Source organism: Quercus lobata, chromosome 4 (genome assembly GCF_001633185.2).
Source record: "Quercus lobata isolate SW786 chromosome 4, ValleyOak3.0 Primary Assembly, whole genome shotgun sequence".
Classification (NCBI taxonomy): Eukaryota; Viridiplantae; Streptophyta; class Magnoliopsida; order Fagales; family Fagaceae; genus Quercus; species Quercus lobata.
Window position 1 is genome coordinate 94,009,678 of NC_044907.1, and position 19,046 is coordinate 94,028,723.

The window sequence follows — 19,046 nt, forward strand, 5'->3', positions numbered from 1 at the left end:
TATGCATGATGAATCCCCAAAAAATAACTTTGCAGCAAGCTTCCTTGGGAGAAATTTATCAGCATGTGCTCATTGCTCTAGAAAAACTTTGCAATCAGAGAAAATTTCTTTCAGAGATTGACAAGATTCATAGCAAACTTAAAGACAATTGTAAAAGAAAAGATCTGCAGATAACGTGCTATGAAAAGAATTGTGCTTTATTATTATTATTGTTATTATTATTATTATTAAGTAGACTTACTTAAAGCAAAATAGATTACCAAAAGATATTAAAACACCAAAATAACAATTTCTTACCTTAATTGGATAATCTATATCTATATCTATATATATATATATTAATAGGTAAAGCTTAGATAAAATTCAATTAGATTCTATAATTGAAGTCTAATTTTGCACCATATGTCCTAAATTATTTATTTTTAGAGAGAGTTATTTTTTAATTTTGGAGTAAAACGTGAGACCATATCATAAATATCCATCCAAGTGAGTTATTACGTTAAAAAACAAAAAAGTCTACAATTAATGAACCCAAAAAAATAAAAAAAAATGGACAATTTATATTTTCTACCTAATAATATTCTTACAAGACTTTTTAAAGAGCTTAAAAAAATATATAAAAATGACTATCAATAATATTTAAATTATATATGTAAAAATTATACAGTATGGCGACAAAGGACAAAAGAAAGGCTGCCATTACTGCCATTAAATACTCTGCGCTAGACAGAGCAATGCTTTTTAGCTTTTACAACCACCCCCAACCACTTTGGGTATGGGCTGATGGGACAAGTATCAGTCCTGGAAAGTTGAACCTACACGTGGACGTTGGAAGGGGAGTAAAGGCTAATATAAAAGGAAAAATAAGCAGTCCAAAGAAAGGGGCCGGGAAAAAAGGCCAAGAACCAGAGCCTCCCAGGTCGTATCGAGGAGAAAGACTTCTCGAGTGAACATGGTTTAGTTCTGCATGAACACCATGGCTAACCATCGTCCGGTGACCAAGGCTTAGCTTTTCAAACCCATACTCAACAAATTATATTGTTTGGGCGCTTAACGTGCGAACCCAACATCATTTTGGGGTCGTTACAAATTGAATCCTTCATATATATATATATATATATATATATATATATATATTTAAGTTAGTACACTATCTATTTAAATATATCTCATGCACGTTTGACACATTGTTTTTCTTTTAAAAACTAACACACACCTAACCCAACAGTTTACTCATTTTCAAATTCTAAATTTTAGTTTCTTAAAATTTCCTTCACGTGTAATCTCTCTAATAATAGATAAATTCAAATTAAAAAATTATATTAAATTCAAAATAAAAAAAGAGTCTCATGCACGTGCAATGAGATTCTTTTTTTTAGGTTTTTATTTTATTTTATATGAACATGAGGGTAATTTTGGTTGTATACATGGGACACGAAGAAGTTTTATAGAACATGGAGTAATTTTATAAAATGGAAAGGTTTTTTTTATAATTCTTTTTTATCAATTTTATGATTTTAACCTTATTTTTAAATATAAAAAAAAGATAAATTAATTAAAATATGAATATTTTTGGAAAAAAGACAATAACTACAAAAATGGACTAAAAATACAATTATGCGGAAGTTATCTTCAAATGAAAATACAAATATCACCATTAATTAATCATGAGATAGACTAAAAACAGCGAACACAGAGTGTAGTAAGTACCAAGTACACCTGTCCATATCTAAAAAAATAGTCAAATAGATTCAGCTACGCGTCGGAACAACCTCAATATTAGCAAACCAAAACTCACACTCATACACACACACTCGCCGGCTCTTCAGCGAGAGACAGAGAGACACACAAAGAGTGAGAGATACATAGATATGAGCACGTTGATGAGAGCAACGCACACATTCACCAAGCTTTTATCGCCTTCTTCGCATTCCTTTTCTCTTCGACCCTCTGCTTCTCTCCTCACTCGCCACCAGGCAAGAACTTACCATACATAAATACCATATCTCTCTCTCTCTCTCTCTCTCTCTAAATCTGTGATTTGATCGTTAGCTTCTATTTGATTTTTCAGAGTATGTGGTAAAAATATTATCTGGGTTTGTTTGTTTACTTAGTAATTTGTTTGTATTTTGAATCAAACTAAGTATCATAGTGTTTTGGATAACATTAACACTAAAATTAATAAAGGGTATTGTTATTATTGTATTGGCAGATGAGTACGGAGGCTGAGAATGTTATTGCTCGGCTCAAGAATTCGGGCTTGTTACGAAGCCAAGGCCTCATTGCTGGGAAATGGGTTGATTCCCATGACAGAAAAACTATCAAGGTCTCTATTTAATTTTTTTTTTCCTGTCAATTTCTTATTGAATGCATGTAACAATAACAGAACTTTGGGTCTGCTATGGATTCTTAACAAATAACGCTAATTATTGTTATACACAACTTGTGAAAATACAATTTCAGTTATAACAGTTATAATTGTTAAATGGTGATACCAATTTCACAGTTTTAGCTGAAATCATGTTTCAATTTCAGCTGTGTGTAGCTATCACCGCTCAACAAATAATATTGGGGTCCGTTATGGATCCTTAACAAACTAGTTAGGTCCTTCACATGTATTCTTTTTATTTTATTTTATTTTTTAAAGTAGGGGATGCCCCAAAGTGTGTATGTAGTAGATCCATTCATAATAAAGTGACTAATTTTACATTGATCTACATATGACACTAGTACAAACACAGACAAAGTTTTTTTAAGGATAATAAACCTACGAAAATAAGCTATGCCAAATGATTACCAACCATGCTCTAGATTGGCATCAGTTTTTTCTATAAAAAATAAAAAAGATGCATCAGTTGCTTTTTTCATTTTATTCCAAGATGAAAAAGATAAATGATTTTGGATATGATAGAATGACGGAAAATAATATAGGTGTCCTCATAAATTTGTTAAGTATCCAAATTTGAATGACGAAAAAGAATACAGGGGTCTCCATTGAAAAAAGACAATGACATTTTATATGATATATTGACATCGCTTGCTCTTTTCTTTTTAAGGAGGTGATTGTATCATAACCAACATCATTATAATTGACACACACACACACACACACATTTTACTACTTATGTTGTTTTAGGCTCTGTCAATCACCTCCTTAACCTTAATCGAATGCATAATAACCATTTTTTTAAATAAAAAAGTTTGGTAAGTTATACATGCATCTAGTGGGCCTTGAACAACCTCACCCTCCATCTTACTTTCCTGTGCTCATTGGCACATAAGAAACTGATATGGACACTTATTGTTGGGCCAAGGAAGCTTCTTGCTTTGCTTTAGTCTTAGGTTTCCAAAGATGAATGGATACTTGAAGAGATTTGGATACCCTCATTTGTCAAAAAAGAAAAGAAGATGAATACTTTCATATCTAGGTGCCCAAATGGTTTAGAGTATTTTCATCTTAAAAGAGAATGTTCAACTTTGTATTGTTTTGTATTTTTCAAGGTATGGCTGTACTTTTACATAGCTTTTTATTTATTTATTTATTTTTATCTATATGGTAAAATAACAACAAAATAACAATACAACAATCAAGCTTTAGTCCCAGAGTTTTTGGCCAGTTATGGATCCTTAAGAAACCAGTCAAGGTTGGCCATGTGTATGTTTTTTTAGAAGGGGGGGCTCCAACATGTATTTGTAGTGGATCCATTCATTTTATAGGAATAATTTTTACTCTAGCTGTCAACCTACCATAACCCTCCTCTTTTTCCAAGCTTGGGATTGCTATGAACAGAATATAACACTAAGTACAGAGACATGCAATATTATTTATTATTTATATTTTTTTTAACAGGGTAAAACAATGAAATAAGCTATACTAAATGAACACCAACCATGATATAGACTGGCATTGCTTGCACTTTTTATTATATTCCAAATGAATTTTTCTTTTATCTAATATGCCTTAAAAGTGCCATTTTTTTTTCCATAACAAAAATCACACCTATTCTATGTCATGGCAGGTTTGCAATCCAGCAACTGGTGAAGTTATAGTAGATATCCCATGCATGGGTCAGAAGGAGACAAACGATGCGATATCTTCAGCATATGAGGCATTTTATTGTATGAACTTTTAGATTGAACCACTCTGATTATGTTATATTCTGGGCTTTGGCATAACTTGTTAGACAAAACCATTGGTGCTTCTATGCTTGACATATACTACATCTTTTTAAAATTTAATGTTATTCAAACCTTTAAGTTTAACCAATACATCAATAATTGTTCTAACTATATTACTTTCAGTAATGATTATTTAAGGAAATAATTGTTCTAACTAATAATACTTTTTAATGTTATTCAAACCTTATACTTAAATGGACTGAGGTTGTGCTTGATATTTTTGACAATATTGGGACGTAAAATACACTTTTGAATTTTTTTTTTTTTTAACTAATGTAATGTATATACAATCTATCTGTGTAGCTTGGAGCAAACTGACAGCTACCGAAAGGAGCAAATATCTAAGGAAATGGTATGTTAGCTATCTGTTGAATCTAGTAAACCCGTTGGTTTTATTGTAAGATACACAATATATTAATCTCCATAAATAGATCCTCCAAAATGCTGGCTGGGAAACTTTATACTTTTGCAAATTTTAATATTAGACTTTTCTACATGAATTTCAAGGTATGATCTACTAATTGCCCATAAAGAAGATCTTGGACAGCTTATAACCTTAGAGCAAGGAAAACCTCTGAAAGAATCCCTGGGTGAGGTATCTCCTATTCTCCTTCTAACTTTGCTGATATCTGAGCATTGGGCTTGGACACTATATCTTCCTGTTTTCATCATCAACTATATTATTTTGGCTGCATAAGTCATCAATTGTTTTGCAACATATTATGTAATGGACTTAGTTAACAGGTTAGCTATGGGGCTGGTTTTATTGAGTTCTCTGCGGAGGAAGCCAAACGTATATATGGTGATATAATTCCGGCAACTCTGCCTGATCGTCGATTGTTTGTTTTAAAGCAGGTGTGCTTATTCATTTCTTGATGGTTTGAGCTCTATATCATTATCCTCTATAAGTTTAAGTATTTTGTCTAATTTTCAGTTGTCTGTTATACATAAAATGTCTCATCCTTGCTTGAGGAAAACACTGTCAAGGAGTTGGGTCTTAATCTCAAAATGATATTAGTGCTTTAAAGAGCAACATCAAAAAGATTAAAAAAAAGATCAACATGTGACACAACTATGTTAAGGATGCAGGTCTAATATAGATGCAAGATTGAAGATTCTTTGCAGAACTGCCTGAGAGTCCATGGTCTAGTATCCGTGTTTTCCATCCAGTTGATTGTTAGGAATGTTATAAGCATATGGATAATAATTGTTGTATTGAGATTTAGTTAGTTAGTTAGTTACAATTCCAAGCATGTTAATCACATTTAGCACATGTTGGAATTATTAATGCACATGGGGAATAATAGAACCTAGTTAGTTAGTTAGTTACAATTTCAAGCATGTTAATCACATTTAGCACATGTTGGAATTACTAATGCACATGGGGAATAATAGAACCAATAGGATGAGGCCATGTGGACCAATGAGATTAGAGCTAGTCTCCTATAAATACATGATTGTAATCCAATATGAGGAATCAATGAAGAATAAACCAATTTGTTAGTGCATTTCTCTCTCTTAATCTCTCTCTTTCTCTATGGAGGGTGACTACCTCGAATTAAGTCAATTTCCCTACAATCCCCATCCATTTCCCTATAATTCCCATCAATCTCCATTAGGAACCACCGGGTTCGTAACAAATGGTATCAGAGCCGTTGATCCAGAGACGAGCAATTGTGATGAAAGAAAACTTTTGGAAAAAATACAAGGACTGTTGAACAAAGCCTTAGAAGAATCTAAGGATATTTCAAAGAAGATGAAGGCCTTGGATGAATCTAACATGGCCATGAAGGAGGAGCTCTCAAGATTGCAAGAGGGTCTCGAGAACATGACGGAAGAGGAGATACAATCTCTTGATTCAATGAAACTCGAAGAACAAATCAAGTTCCAAGAATCTACTACTATTGTTGCAAGCCGAGATGTTGATTTTTGTGTCAAAGTGGATGATGATGTACATGTACACGCTGCCCTTGAAGTTCAGTCAAAAGAATCAACAAAGAAGGTGATGATGATCTTCCAAGAACCCATTCTTGATGCACCAATGGAGGATTCCATTCAAGAGTCTATGATTCAAGAATTGGCAATCCAAGTGTCGGTGATCCAAGAATCCAAGATACAAGCTCCAAGAATTCTAATGGTTCTAGAATCAAATGAGGTCTTGAGGATACTAGAACATTTCAAGGTTCAAAGAACCAATGAGACCTTGAAGATTGAAGAACCATCGAAGCCTCAAGAATTTGAGCAAAGTTTGAAGATCTACGAAGAAGAAACCTTCATGTGCACCGGACCGCTTGTCAAAGAGAAATGCATGAATATGGTGATCAAAATGTCACTACGGTATTGGTCCATTGGAAGATCTCCTTTGATGAAGATGCTATTTCACAACAACACCTTGTGGGCAAGGTGTTTTCAAGGGGAGGGAAATGTTAGGAATGCTATAAGCATATGGATAATAATTGTTGTATTGAGATTTAGTTAGTTAGTTAGTTACAATTCCAAGCATGTTAATCACATTTAGCACATGTTGGAATTATTAATGCACATGGGGAATAATAGAACCTAGTTAGTTAGTTAGTTACAATTCCAAGCATGTTAATCACATTTAGCACATGTTGGAATTACTAATGCACATGGGGAATAATAGAACCAATAGGATGAGGCCATGTGGACCAATGAGATTAGAGCTAGTCTCCTATAAATACATGATTGTAATCCAATATGAGGAATCAATGAAGAATAAACCAATTTGTTAGTGCATTTCTCTCTCTTAATCTCTCTCTTTCTCTATGGAGGGTGACTACCTCGAATTAAGTCAATTTCCCTACAATCCCCATCCATTTCCCTATAATTCCCATCAATCTCCATTAGGAACCACCGGGTTCGTAACATTGATGGAATGTTTTTGGTCTTCCTAGCACAGCCCTTGTGCTCTCTAAGACTTTTTAGGATAGTAAGGAATACCAGTATTAAAGATAACCTGCTTTCACATGATATTCAAGTCTTTACAATCCACACAGAGCAGTTACTAGCATTCACTTTCCATTTTTGCTTTAGTGTCCTTTTTCTGAACTGTTGCATCTTTGAATTACCTTCTTGTACCGGTGGTGGTTGGAAAGATGACCTTTGATGATTTTGCTCTTGATTGACAATTTTAACATAATATTTTTTATGGAGATTTCTTGATATGTTTTAAAGCATATCCTATTACCAGTTGTTATATTTGATCTCTTATTTAAGATTATTTGTAAGTTTTATTTTGCAGCCTGTAGGTGTTGTTGGTGCAATTACACCTTGGAACTTTCCCTTGGCTATGATTACTCGAAAGGTGTGCTTAATTTAGGATTATTACAGTCTAATATCCTCTGGTGCATATCCTTAAATTGTTTTAGGATTCGATAACTTTAATGACTGAATTTCATTTTCAAAATCTCCTTTCTGTGCCTCACCTGTATCAGGTTGGTCCTGCACTTGCATGTGGCTGTACAGTAGTCATAAAACCCTCTGAACTCACACCCCTCACAGCTTTAGCAGCGGCTGAGCTCTCTCTTCAGGCCGGAATACCACCAGTAATTTCTTTTATTTATCTGCATACATGCGAACGCATTGCTTCTTTTCTTGTCAATAAACTTCCATTATCTATATAAAAAAAAAAAAGTGTGTTGTTGATGCAGGAGATGCAAGAAAATTTTTATTTAGTATTATTTATGTTTGCAAGTCAATTGAATTTTTATATTTTAGGTCCTTGTAGTTATTAGGCTATTAGTATTTTAATTTGGATGCAAGGTTATTTTTGTAATAAGGCATTTAGGGTTTCCTAGCCAATTAGAACTAGGGTTTAGCAATCCTTTATAAGCAACCTATTGTACTCCTTGAAGAGATAGTTCATATTTTGATAAATGAAAAAAATGGTTGTTTGGTCTCTCTTTGGTCTAGTGCTAACTCCAGGCCCACCCAGTGTTGACTCTAGGTCCATTTTAGGTGCTGACTCCTAGTGGTTTCCCTATTTGGTGCCGACTCCAAGTCAGGTTTAGGTGTTGATTCTTAGGTCATATCCATTTATTTTTCTATTGTTTCATTTTGTTCTGGTTGTTCTGCATCATAGTGGTTTTCATTTAGATACTTATTTATGTTTCCAGTAGGGATAAAACTTGGGCAGGCTGTGCTCATCTCTGGCTCAATCTGAGGTGCAAACTTGGCCCTAACCCAGCCCGGCCTGTACTTCTACCCCTACTTGGTCTTTGAGTTGGCTTGTGTATGTTGGATACTTATTTGGTTTGGGTTGCCATTATTAATGGCATTCAAATGTTACTCTAAAATGAAAAAAATTCACTGTACATACTCTAAGGTGCTTTCCCAGCATTGAATCATTGAAAAAACACTATTCCTATCCTAGGCCAAAAAAACATACATCAAGGACTAAACTATATATAGAAATTAGAAAAGATATAGAGCTTTTGGGCCTAACTAATTGTGTGGGTGGCATGTCCTATATGTGAATTTTTCTTTTCAGCTTACAATAGGAAAATCATGAATCATGACATCCTTAAAGCTCAAACTAAAAATACATTAATTAAAATGATGCTGGTCTCAGGAATCTGAAGCGTTGGCCTAAGCCCAAGTTTCTAGAATGTGGCTTAGACTATGGTGCTTTTTCTTTTTTCTTCTTCTTGACCAACTGATAGTTCTTCTGTAGTTTCATTTGCTTCTAATGCATACTGATTTCTTAATTGTCTAGGGAGTTGTCAATGTGGTTATGGGAAATGCTGCTGATATCGGGGATGCTTTACTTGCGAGTACACAGGTTTTTTACCTTTAATATATGCCCTGATCTCCTCTCCATGTGATACTATCATGCAATATCCTTCTAGATAATAGGATATAAAAATGATGTGACATTAAGTGTTCTTGTTGTATTCAATGTATTCAGGTAAGAAAGATCACTTTCACGGGTTCAACAGCAGTTGGAAAGAAGTTGATGGCAGGTGCTGCTGGGACAGTTAAAAGGGTATGCACAGTATATGAAATGAGGGCATGAGCTAACAATGTTGAAAGCGCTAGAAATCACCATGTGGCTAATGGCCTTTGTTTTGAATTTTCTAGGTATCTCTGGAACTTGGTGGCAATGCACCCTGCATAGTCTTTGATGATGCAGACCTGGATGTGGCAGTAAAAGGAGCTGTAAGTTAGGGTGATTTTTTATGTATACTGGTTGTAATGGTGTTGATTCCATCTTAGATATCATTACATGAGTTAATATGCATCTGGAGTGAGTACGAAACCATTGTTGTTTGTTTATGTACAGTATTAGATATACCTGAGATGCTGCATAAAGCCATCTAGGCACTGGTTGTAATGGTGTTGATTCCATCTTAGATATCATTGCATGAGTTAATATGCATCTGGAGTGAGTATGAAACCAGTGTTGTTTGTTTACCTATAAGATATACCTGAGATGCTGCATAAGGCCATCTAGGCACTTCTGGGGCAGGATATATCCTTTTTACTGGTGCAAATTATACTTGATTCCTTTTTAGGCTGCTCTGCATGCCCTCAAGCTAGTGCATGTGCAACAATGCGTCCAACTAAGTACATACTTCAGACAATAGAAGTTTCTAAAGCTGCCAGAGTTAAAAAATACAAGATATGAAATTGTATTAATGCAATGTCCACTGCTTTTATAAACCCTACATTAGGAGTTTGGCTGTGCCATTAAGTTGGACATGAATGGCATATCAACCCCATGTGTGTTTTATGCTCAAGTGAGATTCTTTGTTTTCTATTTTCCTTCAAGAAATGGGCATCATTTCTTAAGAAAAAGACCGTCAATGACGTTTAAATTGGTGAAACTCTTTGTATATGGCTTAACCACCACAGTGATAAATTAACTACTCTTTCTGTAGTAATTTTCATAAATGTGTTCATTTTTGTGATGTTGTTTCCATCACGTTGATCTTCTGAAATTTATTGTTTTAGCTTCTAGCTAGTAGTTAGATTCTATTTAGCATAACTATATTTTATTTTAGGAAAAAACTTAGGTACAGTATCTTAGGTGCTGTTCCTTAAGTTCTCCTCATAAGATTCAGCCATGTGGCTAATACACTTCCATCTCATGAGAAAAAATCTATATAGCAGAATCTTAAAAGGGGAATCTAAGGAATAACACTTAAGTACTGTACTTAAGTTTTGTTCTTTACTTTATATGCTTTAGGTGACTATTAAGTATTAACTATTCTTGCCCTTTTTCTTTAAACAAGGATAGATAGTTGATATTATTATTCTGTTTTACTTTTACATTCTTTGTTCCAGAATATAATTATTTTAGATATTTCATTTATTGAACAATGCAATTTGTTGTTGCAGCTAGCAGCAAAGTTCCGTAATAGTGGACAAACATGTGTTTGTGCAAATAGAGTTCTTGTGCAAGAAGGTATAGATGAAAATATTGCATTTACAGATATATTAATTTGTCTGGTTGATGCTATTGTATTGTTCAGCTTAAATTTGACTGCTTGTAGATTGTCAGTATTAGATATAGTAAGTGAACTCTTAGTGTTTGTGGAGACATAGATGTATAGATACGTCAATATAGCAAATCATTGGTGCCATGCTTGCACTAAACATTTGCTGCATTTTAATAACAATTATAAAGATTATATAATGAACTTGCTAATACCTGTTACTGCATTGGATAGTCCTTGGCACAAGAAATGACATCAAATTGCATTGGGAGTCTGATTTGGGGGAGAGTTGGAATTGCTAGTAGGCAGAGAGGCCCAACTAGTACGGCAACCCATAACTAAGTTCAAGCCCAACCAAGGTGGGATTAGTTTTAACACTTCCTTGTTGCAGGCCTGACAGACATACAAATCCAACAGAACCAAGCACCCTCAACGAATCCAAGACCCCCAAAGATAGAAGCATGACTAAACAGACCCAATTAGCCCACGATTTTATACTCAAGTGTTATAAATTATGAACAAAGAGAATTTCATGGATTATGCCTCAAACAACCTACATATTTGACAAATGTTTCCAAAGTTATAGATTCAGTGTCTGTTTGGGAATAGCTTATTTAGTTGAAATTGAAATTTTTTTGCTGAAAGTACTGTAGATAAAGCTAAAAGGTAGCTGAAATAGTACAGTAGGCCCATGAATAGTATCAAAAAGTGCAATGAGACTCATGAATAATAGCAAAAATAAGCTGCATAGTCAAAAAAAGCTGGCTTTTTAAGCAATCCCAAACACACACTCAATCTTCTAAATGTCTATATGTATAAGCTTTTACTTTCTGTAGGGGCAAGGAACAAGGGTAAAAATTGTGGAAGGTTTTCTTTCAAAGACAAGTCAATAATAAGAATTTTCTTTCTCTCCCTCTTGTTTTCTGGAGATCTGTGGTGTCTATCACCTTGTTGAATACATACACAATAACAAAAAGAAAATTGGACAGCTGATTTATCTTATTTGCTAAATAAGCTACCAAAAATGCTTATCCAAATGCACATTGGTATCTTGATTGAGTATTGTTTATTAGATTCTTCTTTTCCCTTTTTTATTTTTTAGTTGTTTGTTAAAACATATCGCGTTTGGCAGAGAACATAATACTAATTGTAGACTGCATTTGTTGATTCATGATTCAAATGCAATTTTTAGGTTTCATAGGGTGTGTTTGGGAACAGCTTTAAGCTTTTATGGATAGCTTTTTAAAACCTCATTTTTTCCTATCTTTTCTCACTTTTTTCAATTTTTTTCAAGGTACAAGTATACTTTAAACATACTTTCAGCAAAAAGCTAGATAAGTTATTCCTAAACAGACAAATAGTGTCATTCAGGTTCTTGAGTAAAATTTCAATAAAGAAATCTGCAGTTTGTGAAAGGCTTAAAGGAGTTTTAATGAGTGAAATTGTGATTTGAATTTTGGAAAGTAAGTAAGATTCAAATTATAGGATTTAGTATGGAGCTGAAACCCCCCTCAGGTAATTTAGTATGTAAAACATCCTATCTTAGTTGATTATTGGTTTATGGTAGTAGCATAGTAGCTGATAGATATTGGTGAAATAATTTAGAGTATAAATTTTAGGTCAACAAGTGGATCAATATGATTTTAAATAGAGGGAAAAAAGGTTGGATTGCATGGGTAAGGTAATTGTTAGAAGTATATGGTTAAATGATTAAATTTATCATATCTCAATAACTTAAACTTTTGGAACAATTGTTAATTTAACATGGTATTAGAGCGGGAGGTCTTGAGTTCGATCCCTGTCTCCTCCACTCTACCTCCCATTTAAATTTCATGTGTTGAGCCTCACCTATTAAAAGGTAGTTTTGGTCTACACATGAGGGGGAGTGTTAGAAGTATGTGGTTAAATGATTAAATTTCTCATATTTCAATAGTTTAAGCTTTTGGGACAATTGGTAATTTAACAGTAATGATAGCAGCTTAGCAGCTCAAGGGCTTAGTTTGGATCTGCTAAGGTTTGACTTGAGATGAATAAGACTGGAAGTTTGGGGTGGTCATAACATTTAATATTATTTTATGTTTATTTTGTCCTATAGAGTCTAACTTCCAAATTGTAAGAATTCTTAAGAAGTATTTCATGACTATTAAATTACCTTGGAAAGGCTGTTTTGTCTTTTTACTATATTCTTGATTTGGTTTTGGACCCTCTAAGGCCTTATGAACTCCCAATAAGCAAGATGAATTATACCTAGAGATGTGGATATATTATATATATATATATATGTATATGTATGTATATATGTGTATATATATATATATGTGTGTGTGTGTGTGTATATATATATATGGACTCACATTAATTACTTGATTCTTTTTCTAATGCATGCAAATGTTAAGGTATAGTTTGATACATCAATAATATTAATATAAAAAAAGTTTGATTCATTTGCTCCTGGTCATGAGCATAAATTGCTTATTTTGTCAGGGGTGAATGCCCCTGAATTACTCAAACAACTGGTTTTGTGGGTTGGAGCTCGTAGGTTTTACTGGCTAGAGGCGAATCCAAAGGGCTCTTCTTTAGAAAGGTTCCCTATGTTCAAAAAAAAAAAAAAAAATGTTTGATTCATCAATAAAAAATTTCACTACATGGTCTGAACTGGTTCATCTGTCTGGATTTTTTAGAAGTTTCTGGTATATTCCTTCCAAATAAGCCTTTTTTATTCTTCCATTTGCACAATTAATAGATTTTCTTTGCAGGTATCTATGAGAAATTTGCAAATGCTTTTTCAAAAGCTGTCCAGAATCTCCAAGTTGGTGATGGCTTCACTGAGGGTGTGGCCCAGGTAGGCATTTGTACATTCCGTGTCACAGTTGTGGTCCCCCCATTTCTGAAGCTACTTTATTCTTCATGCTTTCTTTAGAGTCACAAAATTATAAAAGAGATACCGTCTCATTTGTTTGTAACATTTGACATCGATCTCTTTTATTTTCTATATCATATGACTTGTTTTGAAAATTGGAGATGATGTTCCATTCACCCATAAATATAGAAATGAAGGCTTTTAGGGGCTACTCTTAAACTTCTTTTATCTTCCCCTCTATTTCTCCCCAATGAGATGTAATCAGATTTGGAATTAACTATTCATTTCCTCACAGGGTCCTTTAATCAATGAAGCTGCAGTACAGAAGGTATGTTTGCTTTCAATTTTTCCAGTTTATAATGTGCATTATGTTGTGATCTTGCAGTTACTGACATCAACTTCTATCTTGGTGCCTTTTAAATTTTCCTTGCAGGTTGAATCATTTATTAAAGATGCAATCTCAAAGGTTTGTTTACTCAGTTATTCTGTTGAATTAGTAATTGCTGATTTGGAGGTTGTAACTTCTTATCGGCATTATGTTATATGATTATCTTAACATCATTGAGTACCTACTGAAGAAGGATGCTTACTTGGGTACCATTCTCCATGCATCTTAGATGCTTGACACCATGGCAAGTAAATCTTTAATTGATTTTAGAGCTGCAAATCTCTCCAATATATATTTTCTTTAGTTTTGATGCACTGCTTGTACACTACCTGTGTACTGAGTGCTGTTTCATTTTTTCTTTTTGTTTCATATTAGAGTCGCAAATCTCTCCAATAAGTCTACATGTTGTTATCATGGCCTCGTAGTTTAGTGGTACTTCTCCTTTTAAATGTGGAGATTTGGGGTTCAACCTGACATAAGGATTTATGATGTAGATGGTTATTTATCCTTTGGCTGTAAAATAGGGCTATATGTTAGTGTTTTATCAATTGAATAATCTTCTCAATTATGTGCAGTATATAATGTGCATGGAGTCATTATATTGAGTCAATCATGAAGTCCACTTGTGGACCACCACAAAGTGTAAAAGTGGAAGTCAGTCGTGAGTCACATCTTTGATGTTTGGCACAGGAAGTTGGTTGGTAATTCTCAGGAATATGACATTCACAATGCGGTTATTATTCTGACATTTATCTTATTTCCCTCTTCTCTCTCTCTCTCTCTCTCTCTCTCACACACACACACACACACTTTGCTTTAATACCTGAAGATTGAAAAAAAAAAAAAAAAAAAAAAAAAAAAAACTTTGTTCCCATATTGAAGGTGGTTGTAATGAATATTGAATGAAATCAAATAATATGTACCTTTCATTTTCCTTTTTGCTTGATATTGCAATTTTAAATGTATTTGGCATAGCTCACAAAATGACAGTCAATAGAACTTTTCTTGTTAAGAAATAATGCTACTCTTATAAATTATGATTTTATTTGAAGGGAGCAAAAGTCCTACTCGGGGGTAAAAGACATAGTCTTGGTATGACTTTTTATGAGCCTACAGTTATTGGTGATGTCAAGAGTGAGATGCTTCTATCAAGGTGAATGGTTTTCTTTTAAAATATTTTTACATTTGTTGTTCTACATTTGACTTTTTTTTAGTCACGGATATGATATTGCACTTATTCTTGTGTCCATATTAATGTTTTATACTGTGACCTCAACAGTAGCTGGGCCATTATATTCCACATATGGGTGTCATTCCTTTTAATTGTCATGGACAAGTTTCAAGAGGCAACTTGAACATGTCTCTAAAAAAACAATTCAATTCAAACATGATGTCAGAAGAAAAAGAAAAAAGAAAAAAAGTTGAGAGGCAAGAACACAAATAAGTGTGTGAACTTGAAGTCTTGAACATGATCTGTTTATTTTCTCAGAATGCCAAACCTTTACGGAATTCAAAGGTTGTACAAGTAACATGACATGGCATGGCCGACATGGTTGGTGTGAAATAAGTTTGGTTCACTCGGGTTACCTATTGATCTAACATGAAACTAACAAGTTTAATTTGTTTTATCAAACGTTTTATTTAGAATATTAGACCACTTACACTCCCTTTTGTTATAATGCAAACTCAACGTCTTAAAATATTGCCATGAAAGATCTAGTTGAAAAAGTAGTATTATAACGTTAATCTAGTTGTTTGCCATATTGGGTTGAATCATTATATTGTCAAAGGGGGTAATTATTTGTGTCAAATGCAGGTCAATTATGGGTTTGGAAAGTTATCCCAAATATGAGCTATTCAATATGCATAAGATGGGTGAACCCAATTTTCCTAAACAAGACTAGGAATTTAGGTGAAAACCAAACTGCTAACTTTGTTTAGCTTTGAGTTGTTCATGAATTGTGTCAAGACTAATCATTAGAATTTGGAGTTGTTTCGTTGTTGCTAGTAGAACTTCTCTCATTTAGGAGTGTTATCCTTGATTTTGCATAAAGCGATCAAAAAGTGAAATTGAGTGAGCAAGCTGGACTTAATTGTCCATGTTTTACAAAATCCTTGTTTCCCCCTTTTGTTTTGGTGAGAATCAGAGACATGGACATGACATGGAACACAGTGATACGACAATTCTTGAAAAATTAAGACATGACATGGATACTGCAATTTAGTTAATTAATAAATAAATTTTTTTAGATAAATTTTTATTTTATTTTATTTTTGTAGCCATATTTTATGTTTGGTTTGGCAAAGTTTTTTTTTTTTCCCACAATACACCTTGGACTTGGAATTTGATGATCAGTAATCTGTTATTTTTTATTTTAAGAAAAATTTAAACAAAGTTTCTTTTTTACTGAAAAAAAAAAATTCTGCTTGCATTTTTTTGGTATCAACTGTGAATAATTGACTGATGTGAGTGGGGCATGTATACCCATGTCTCAGTACACTAATTACTGGGTTCTGAACGAATTGAGCTGGTTGTAGAGTGTAGATTGCTTGCACTGCTATGGTGTCAGCGGTAATGAGTTCAACTCCTAAGTCTAGATTGTTTGTGTGATTGGGGATACTCCTGGGTTTGAAGAAATAAAAGGACAAAATACATTGTCGGTCCCAAATTTTAGCCCATGAGTGATTTTAGTTCCTAAATATTAAAGTGATCAGTTTTAGTCCTTAACAAACTTAAAGTGATCATTTTTAGTCCCTAATATTTAAACTTAAATGACTAAAATTGCTCTGGTAAACTTTAGGACCGAACAGTGTATTTAAGTGAAAAGTATTGGCTTGTTATGTGCTTTAAAATGTTTTTCTTAGTTCTTTTAACTGGATGAATTTTTGTATGTTAGTTTTTATGTGCTTAAGCTGTTTGTCATGTGTCAGAGAGGAAGTATTTGGACCTGTGGCACCCTTATTGCTGTTTAAAACAGAGGAAGAAGCTATTCGCCTTGCTAATGACACCAATGCAGGTTCTTTTTCTGGACATGATTTATATTTTAATGCAAGAAATTCAAAACATACAAAATATCCTGCTCTCTCTCTCTCTCTCTCTCTCTCTCTCTTCCTTGGTCAATTAAAACTCATTTGCGTTACATTTCTGCTTAAGTTATTCCATATTGATTCAATTTTTTGTTATTTCTTCACTATTCAGTTTCGTGGTTGATTGTTTTCCTCTATACTTTCGTAGGTTTGGCTGCTTACATATTTACAAACAGCATACAACGTTCGTGGCGTGTGTCTGAGGCTCTTGAATATGGACTTGTTGGTATCAATGAAGGCATAATTTCTACAGAGGTTGGTTTCATCCTGCACCCACCAACAGATTAAGAAATTATTGTAGCTAGCTTGTCACAAGTATGTTCAAATGCAGGTTGCTCCATTTGGAGGTGTCAAGCAGTCTGGTCTTGGAAGGGAAGGTTCCAAGTATGGGATGGACGAATACCTGGAAGTAAGCTTACTGACAATGTCCTAATGCAACTCTTTTTGTTTTTTGGTTTTTATTTTTGTCGCCAGAATAGAAAAAAAGAGGGGGGGGGGGGGAGGTGAGGGGAGAGGGGAATCTTCTCTTCATGTTGTGTGTGTCCACCATTTACTAGTATTCAATTAGGTTCTCAATAATTTGCTACTTATCAAATAAGTTTTTGATCGACAATCTGATTTATGGGAATAATTTTCTATTTAACAGTAACAAATATTGAAATAAATATGCATCTTTATGTATGTTGCTTCTGTTTACTAATTTTCATGCTGTCTGTCAAGTAAGGAATTTCTTCAAAATCAGAAGTTGGAATTCAAGACTTCAAACAATAATCTAAAACTGCCAACAACACTTCAATCTTTCCTTTGATGGGTTGCTAGATATACTTAATTTATTTGAGGGCAGTATTGACTTTTTAAATTATATAATTTAGGATAGCTGTTGTCAGTAAGGCATCTCTTTGTAATTACCTAATCCGGGAACAGCCCTTTGAAAACAACACTACAATGGGGCAATTGCATGTAATTTTCCCTTGCTTTTCAATCTGCTGAAGTTCTTGAATTATCTACTTATTAAATACATTTTCCATATTGGCTCAAAAGTTTTGTTCCTTTATGGAAGTCACTAATGACCATATATCAATCTGCTTATATCTGTGCTGTCATTTTGATACATCTTTCCATACAATGGTTTCAGATGAAATATGTGTGCTTGGGGAATATGAACAGCAATTAATATGAAAGGGCTCTGCTTGGACTGTTTTCAATGTAGCACATGTTGGAGCCTTGACAGTGACACTGCTGCTGTTAAGCTTAAGTTGCAGACAGTCTGCAGGAACAGTGCAATATCAACAGTAAAAGATGAGCAAGATTTAAATACTATGCATGTATCTAAAATAAGCGTAGGCTTGTCAAGGATTAAGTTGAGTTAAATTATACATTGGTGGTCAATATTGTTAACCCCTCTTTTCTTGAAGGTTGGTTGACAATATTACCTTCCCGCAAATACCAGTGCATTTTTATATCTTTTCAATAAAACAGTTTTGGCTGCACAATTGAGTTTTGGCAAAATAAACATGTGAATCTTGTGTGTTAACCCATTTAAGTAAATTACAAGTGAATGTTATCTACTTTTAAAGGGGAGTTAGACTCTGTAGTTCATGCTTTAGCCTAGTTTGCGGCCCATTGTAAGTTGTCTGTGTTGTATTAATTCCTCTCTTCCTCCTGTTAGGGAGGTTTGGAGGAGAAATGCTCCTCGTTTTCTTATGAAATTTGAATTTGGTAACCCCCCCCCTCAAAAAAAAAGAAGAAGAATAAATGTAGCTTTTGTACTTGCTACATCCTCGCATTGCACCATTTGCCACTTTGTCTTTGTGATTACAGGCACACAGATCCAGCAGGGAATATTTTAGAAACATAAAGCAGGCTCTTGTAAATGAATTTGTAATCATTACTTTTGTAATGTACTAACCGAATCCCACCAACAAAACATGGGTGGAAAAAGGTTGTGTAGGGGCAATGGTCTTGTAGCTTGGTTGAGGTTAGTTCAAGCATTGAAATTACTGGTCCAAGTGTTGGCAGCTGGTTTTGATTCACTTCCCAGGACTTTTACAAAGGTGGGACTCAAATGTAAGTT

General features: G+C 33.9%; 1 protein-coding gene across 2 annotated transcripts; it reads left to right on the forward strand.

Moving 5' to 3' along the window:
• The first annotated feature begins 1,717 nt into the window (after nucleotides 1-1,717).
• On the forward strand, nucleotides 1,718-18,578 carry LOC115986653 (succinate-semialdehyde dehydrogenase, mitochondrial). Of its 2 annotated transcripts, none has more exons than XM_031109880.1 (20): nucleotides 1,718-1,976; nucleotides 2,213-2,326; nucleotides 4,020-4,119; nucleotides 4,483-4,531; nucleotides 4,687-4,774; nucleotides 4,924-5,034; nucleotides 7,442-7,504; nucleotides 7,635-7,745; nucleotides 8,915-8,980; nucleotides 9,107-9,184; nucleotides 9,280-9,357; nucleotides 10,540-10,606; nucleotides 13,394-13,479; nucleotides 13,793-13,825; nucleotides 13,931-13,963; nucleotides 14,938-15,038; nucleotides 16,817-16,902; nucleotides 17,121-17,227; nucleotides 17,304-17,381; nucleotides 18,108-18,578. In XM_031109880.1, the coding sequence occupies exons 1-20, from the start codon at nucleotides 1,872-1,874 to the stop codon at nucleotides 18,144-18,146; spliced, it is 1,593 nt and encodes a 530-aa protein (XP_030965740.1). In that variant the 5' UTR covers nucleotides 1,718-1,871; the 3' UTR covers nucleotides 18,147-18,578. The 2 variants fall into 2 exon arrangements, with proteins under 2 accessions (XP_030965740.1, XP_030965742.1); XM_031109882.1 differs by lacking the exon at nucleotides 1,718-1,976 and adding an exon at nucleotides 1,984-2,072.
• The last annotated feature ends 468 nt before the right edge of the window (nucleotides 18,579-19,046 follow it).

Excerpts from the sequence above, each read along its gene's own strand:
- LOC115986653 (XM_031109880.1), top strand. The coding sequence starts at position 1,872 with ATGAGCACGTTGATGAGAGCAACGCACACATTCACCAAGCTTTTATCG. Across the intron at positions 4,120-4,482 it reads AGCATATGAGGCATTTTATT|CTTGGAGCAAACTGACAGCT; the intron begins GTATGAACTTTT and ends CTATCTGTGTAG. Across the intron at positions 17,228-17,303 it reads AAGGCATAATTTCTACAGAG|GTTGCTCCATTTGGAGGTGT; the intron begins GTTGGTTTCATC and ends GTTCAAATGCAG.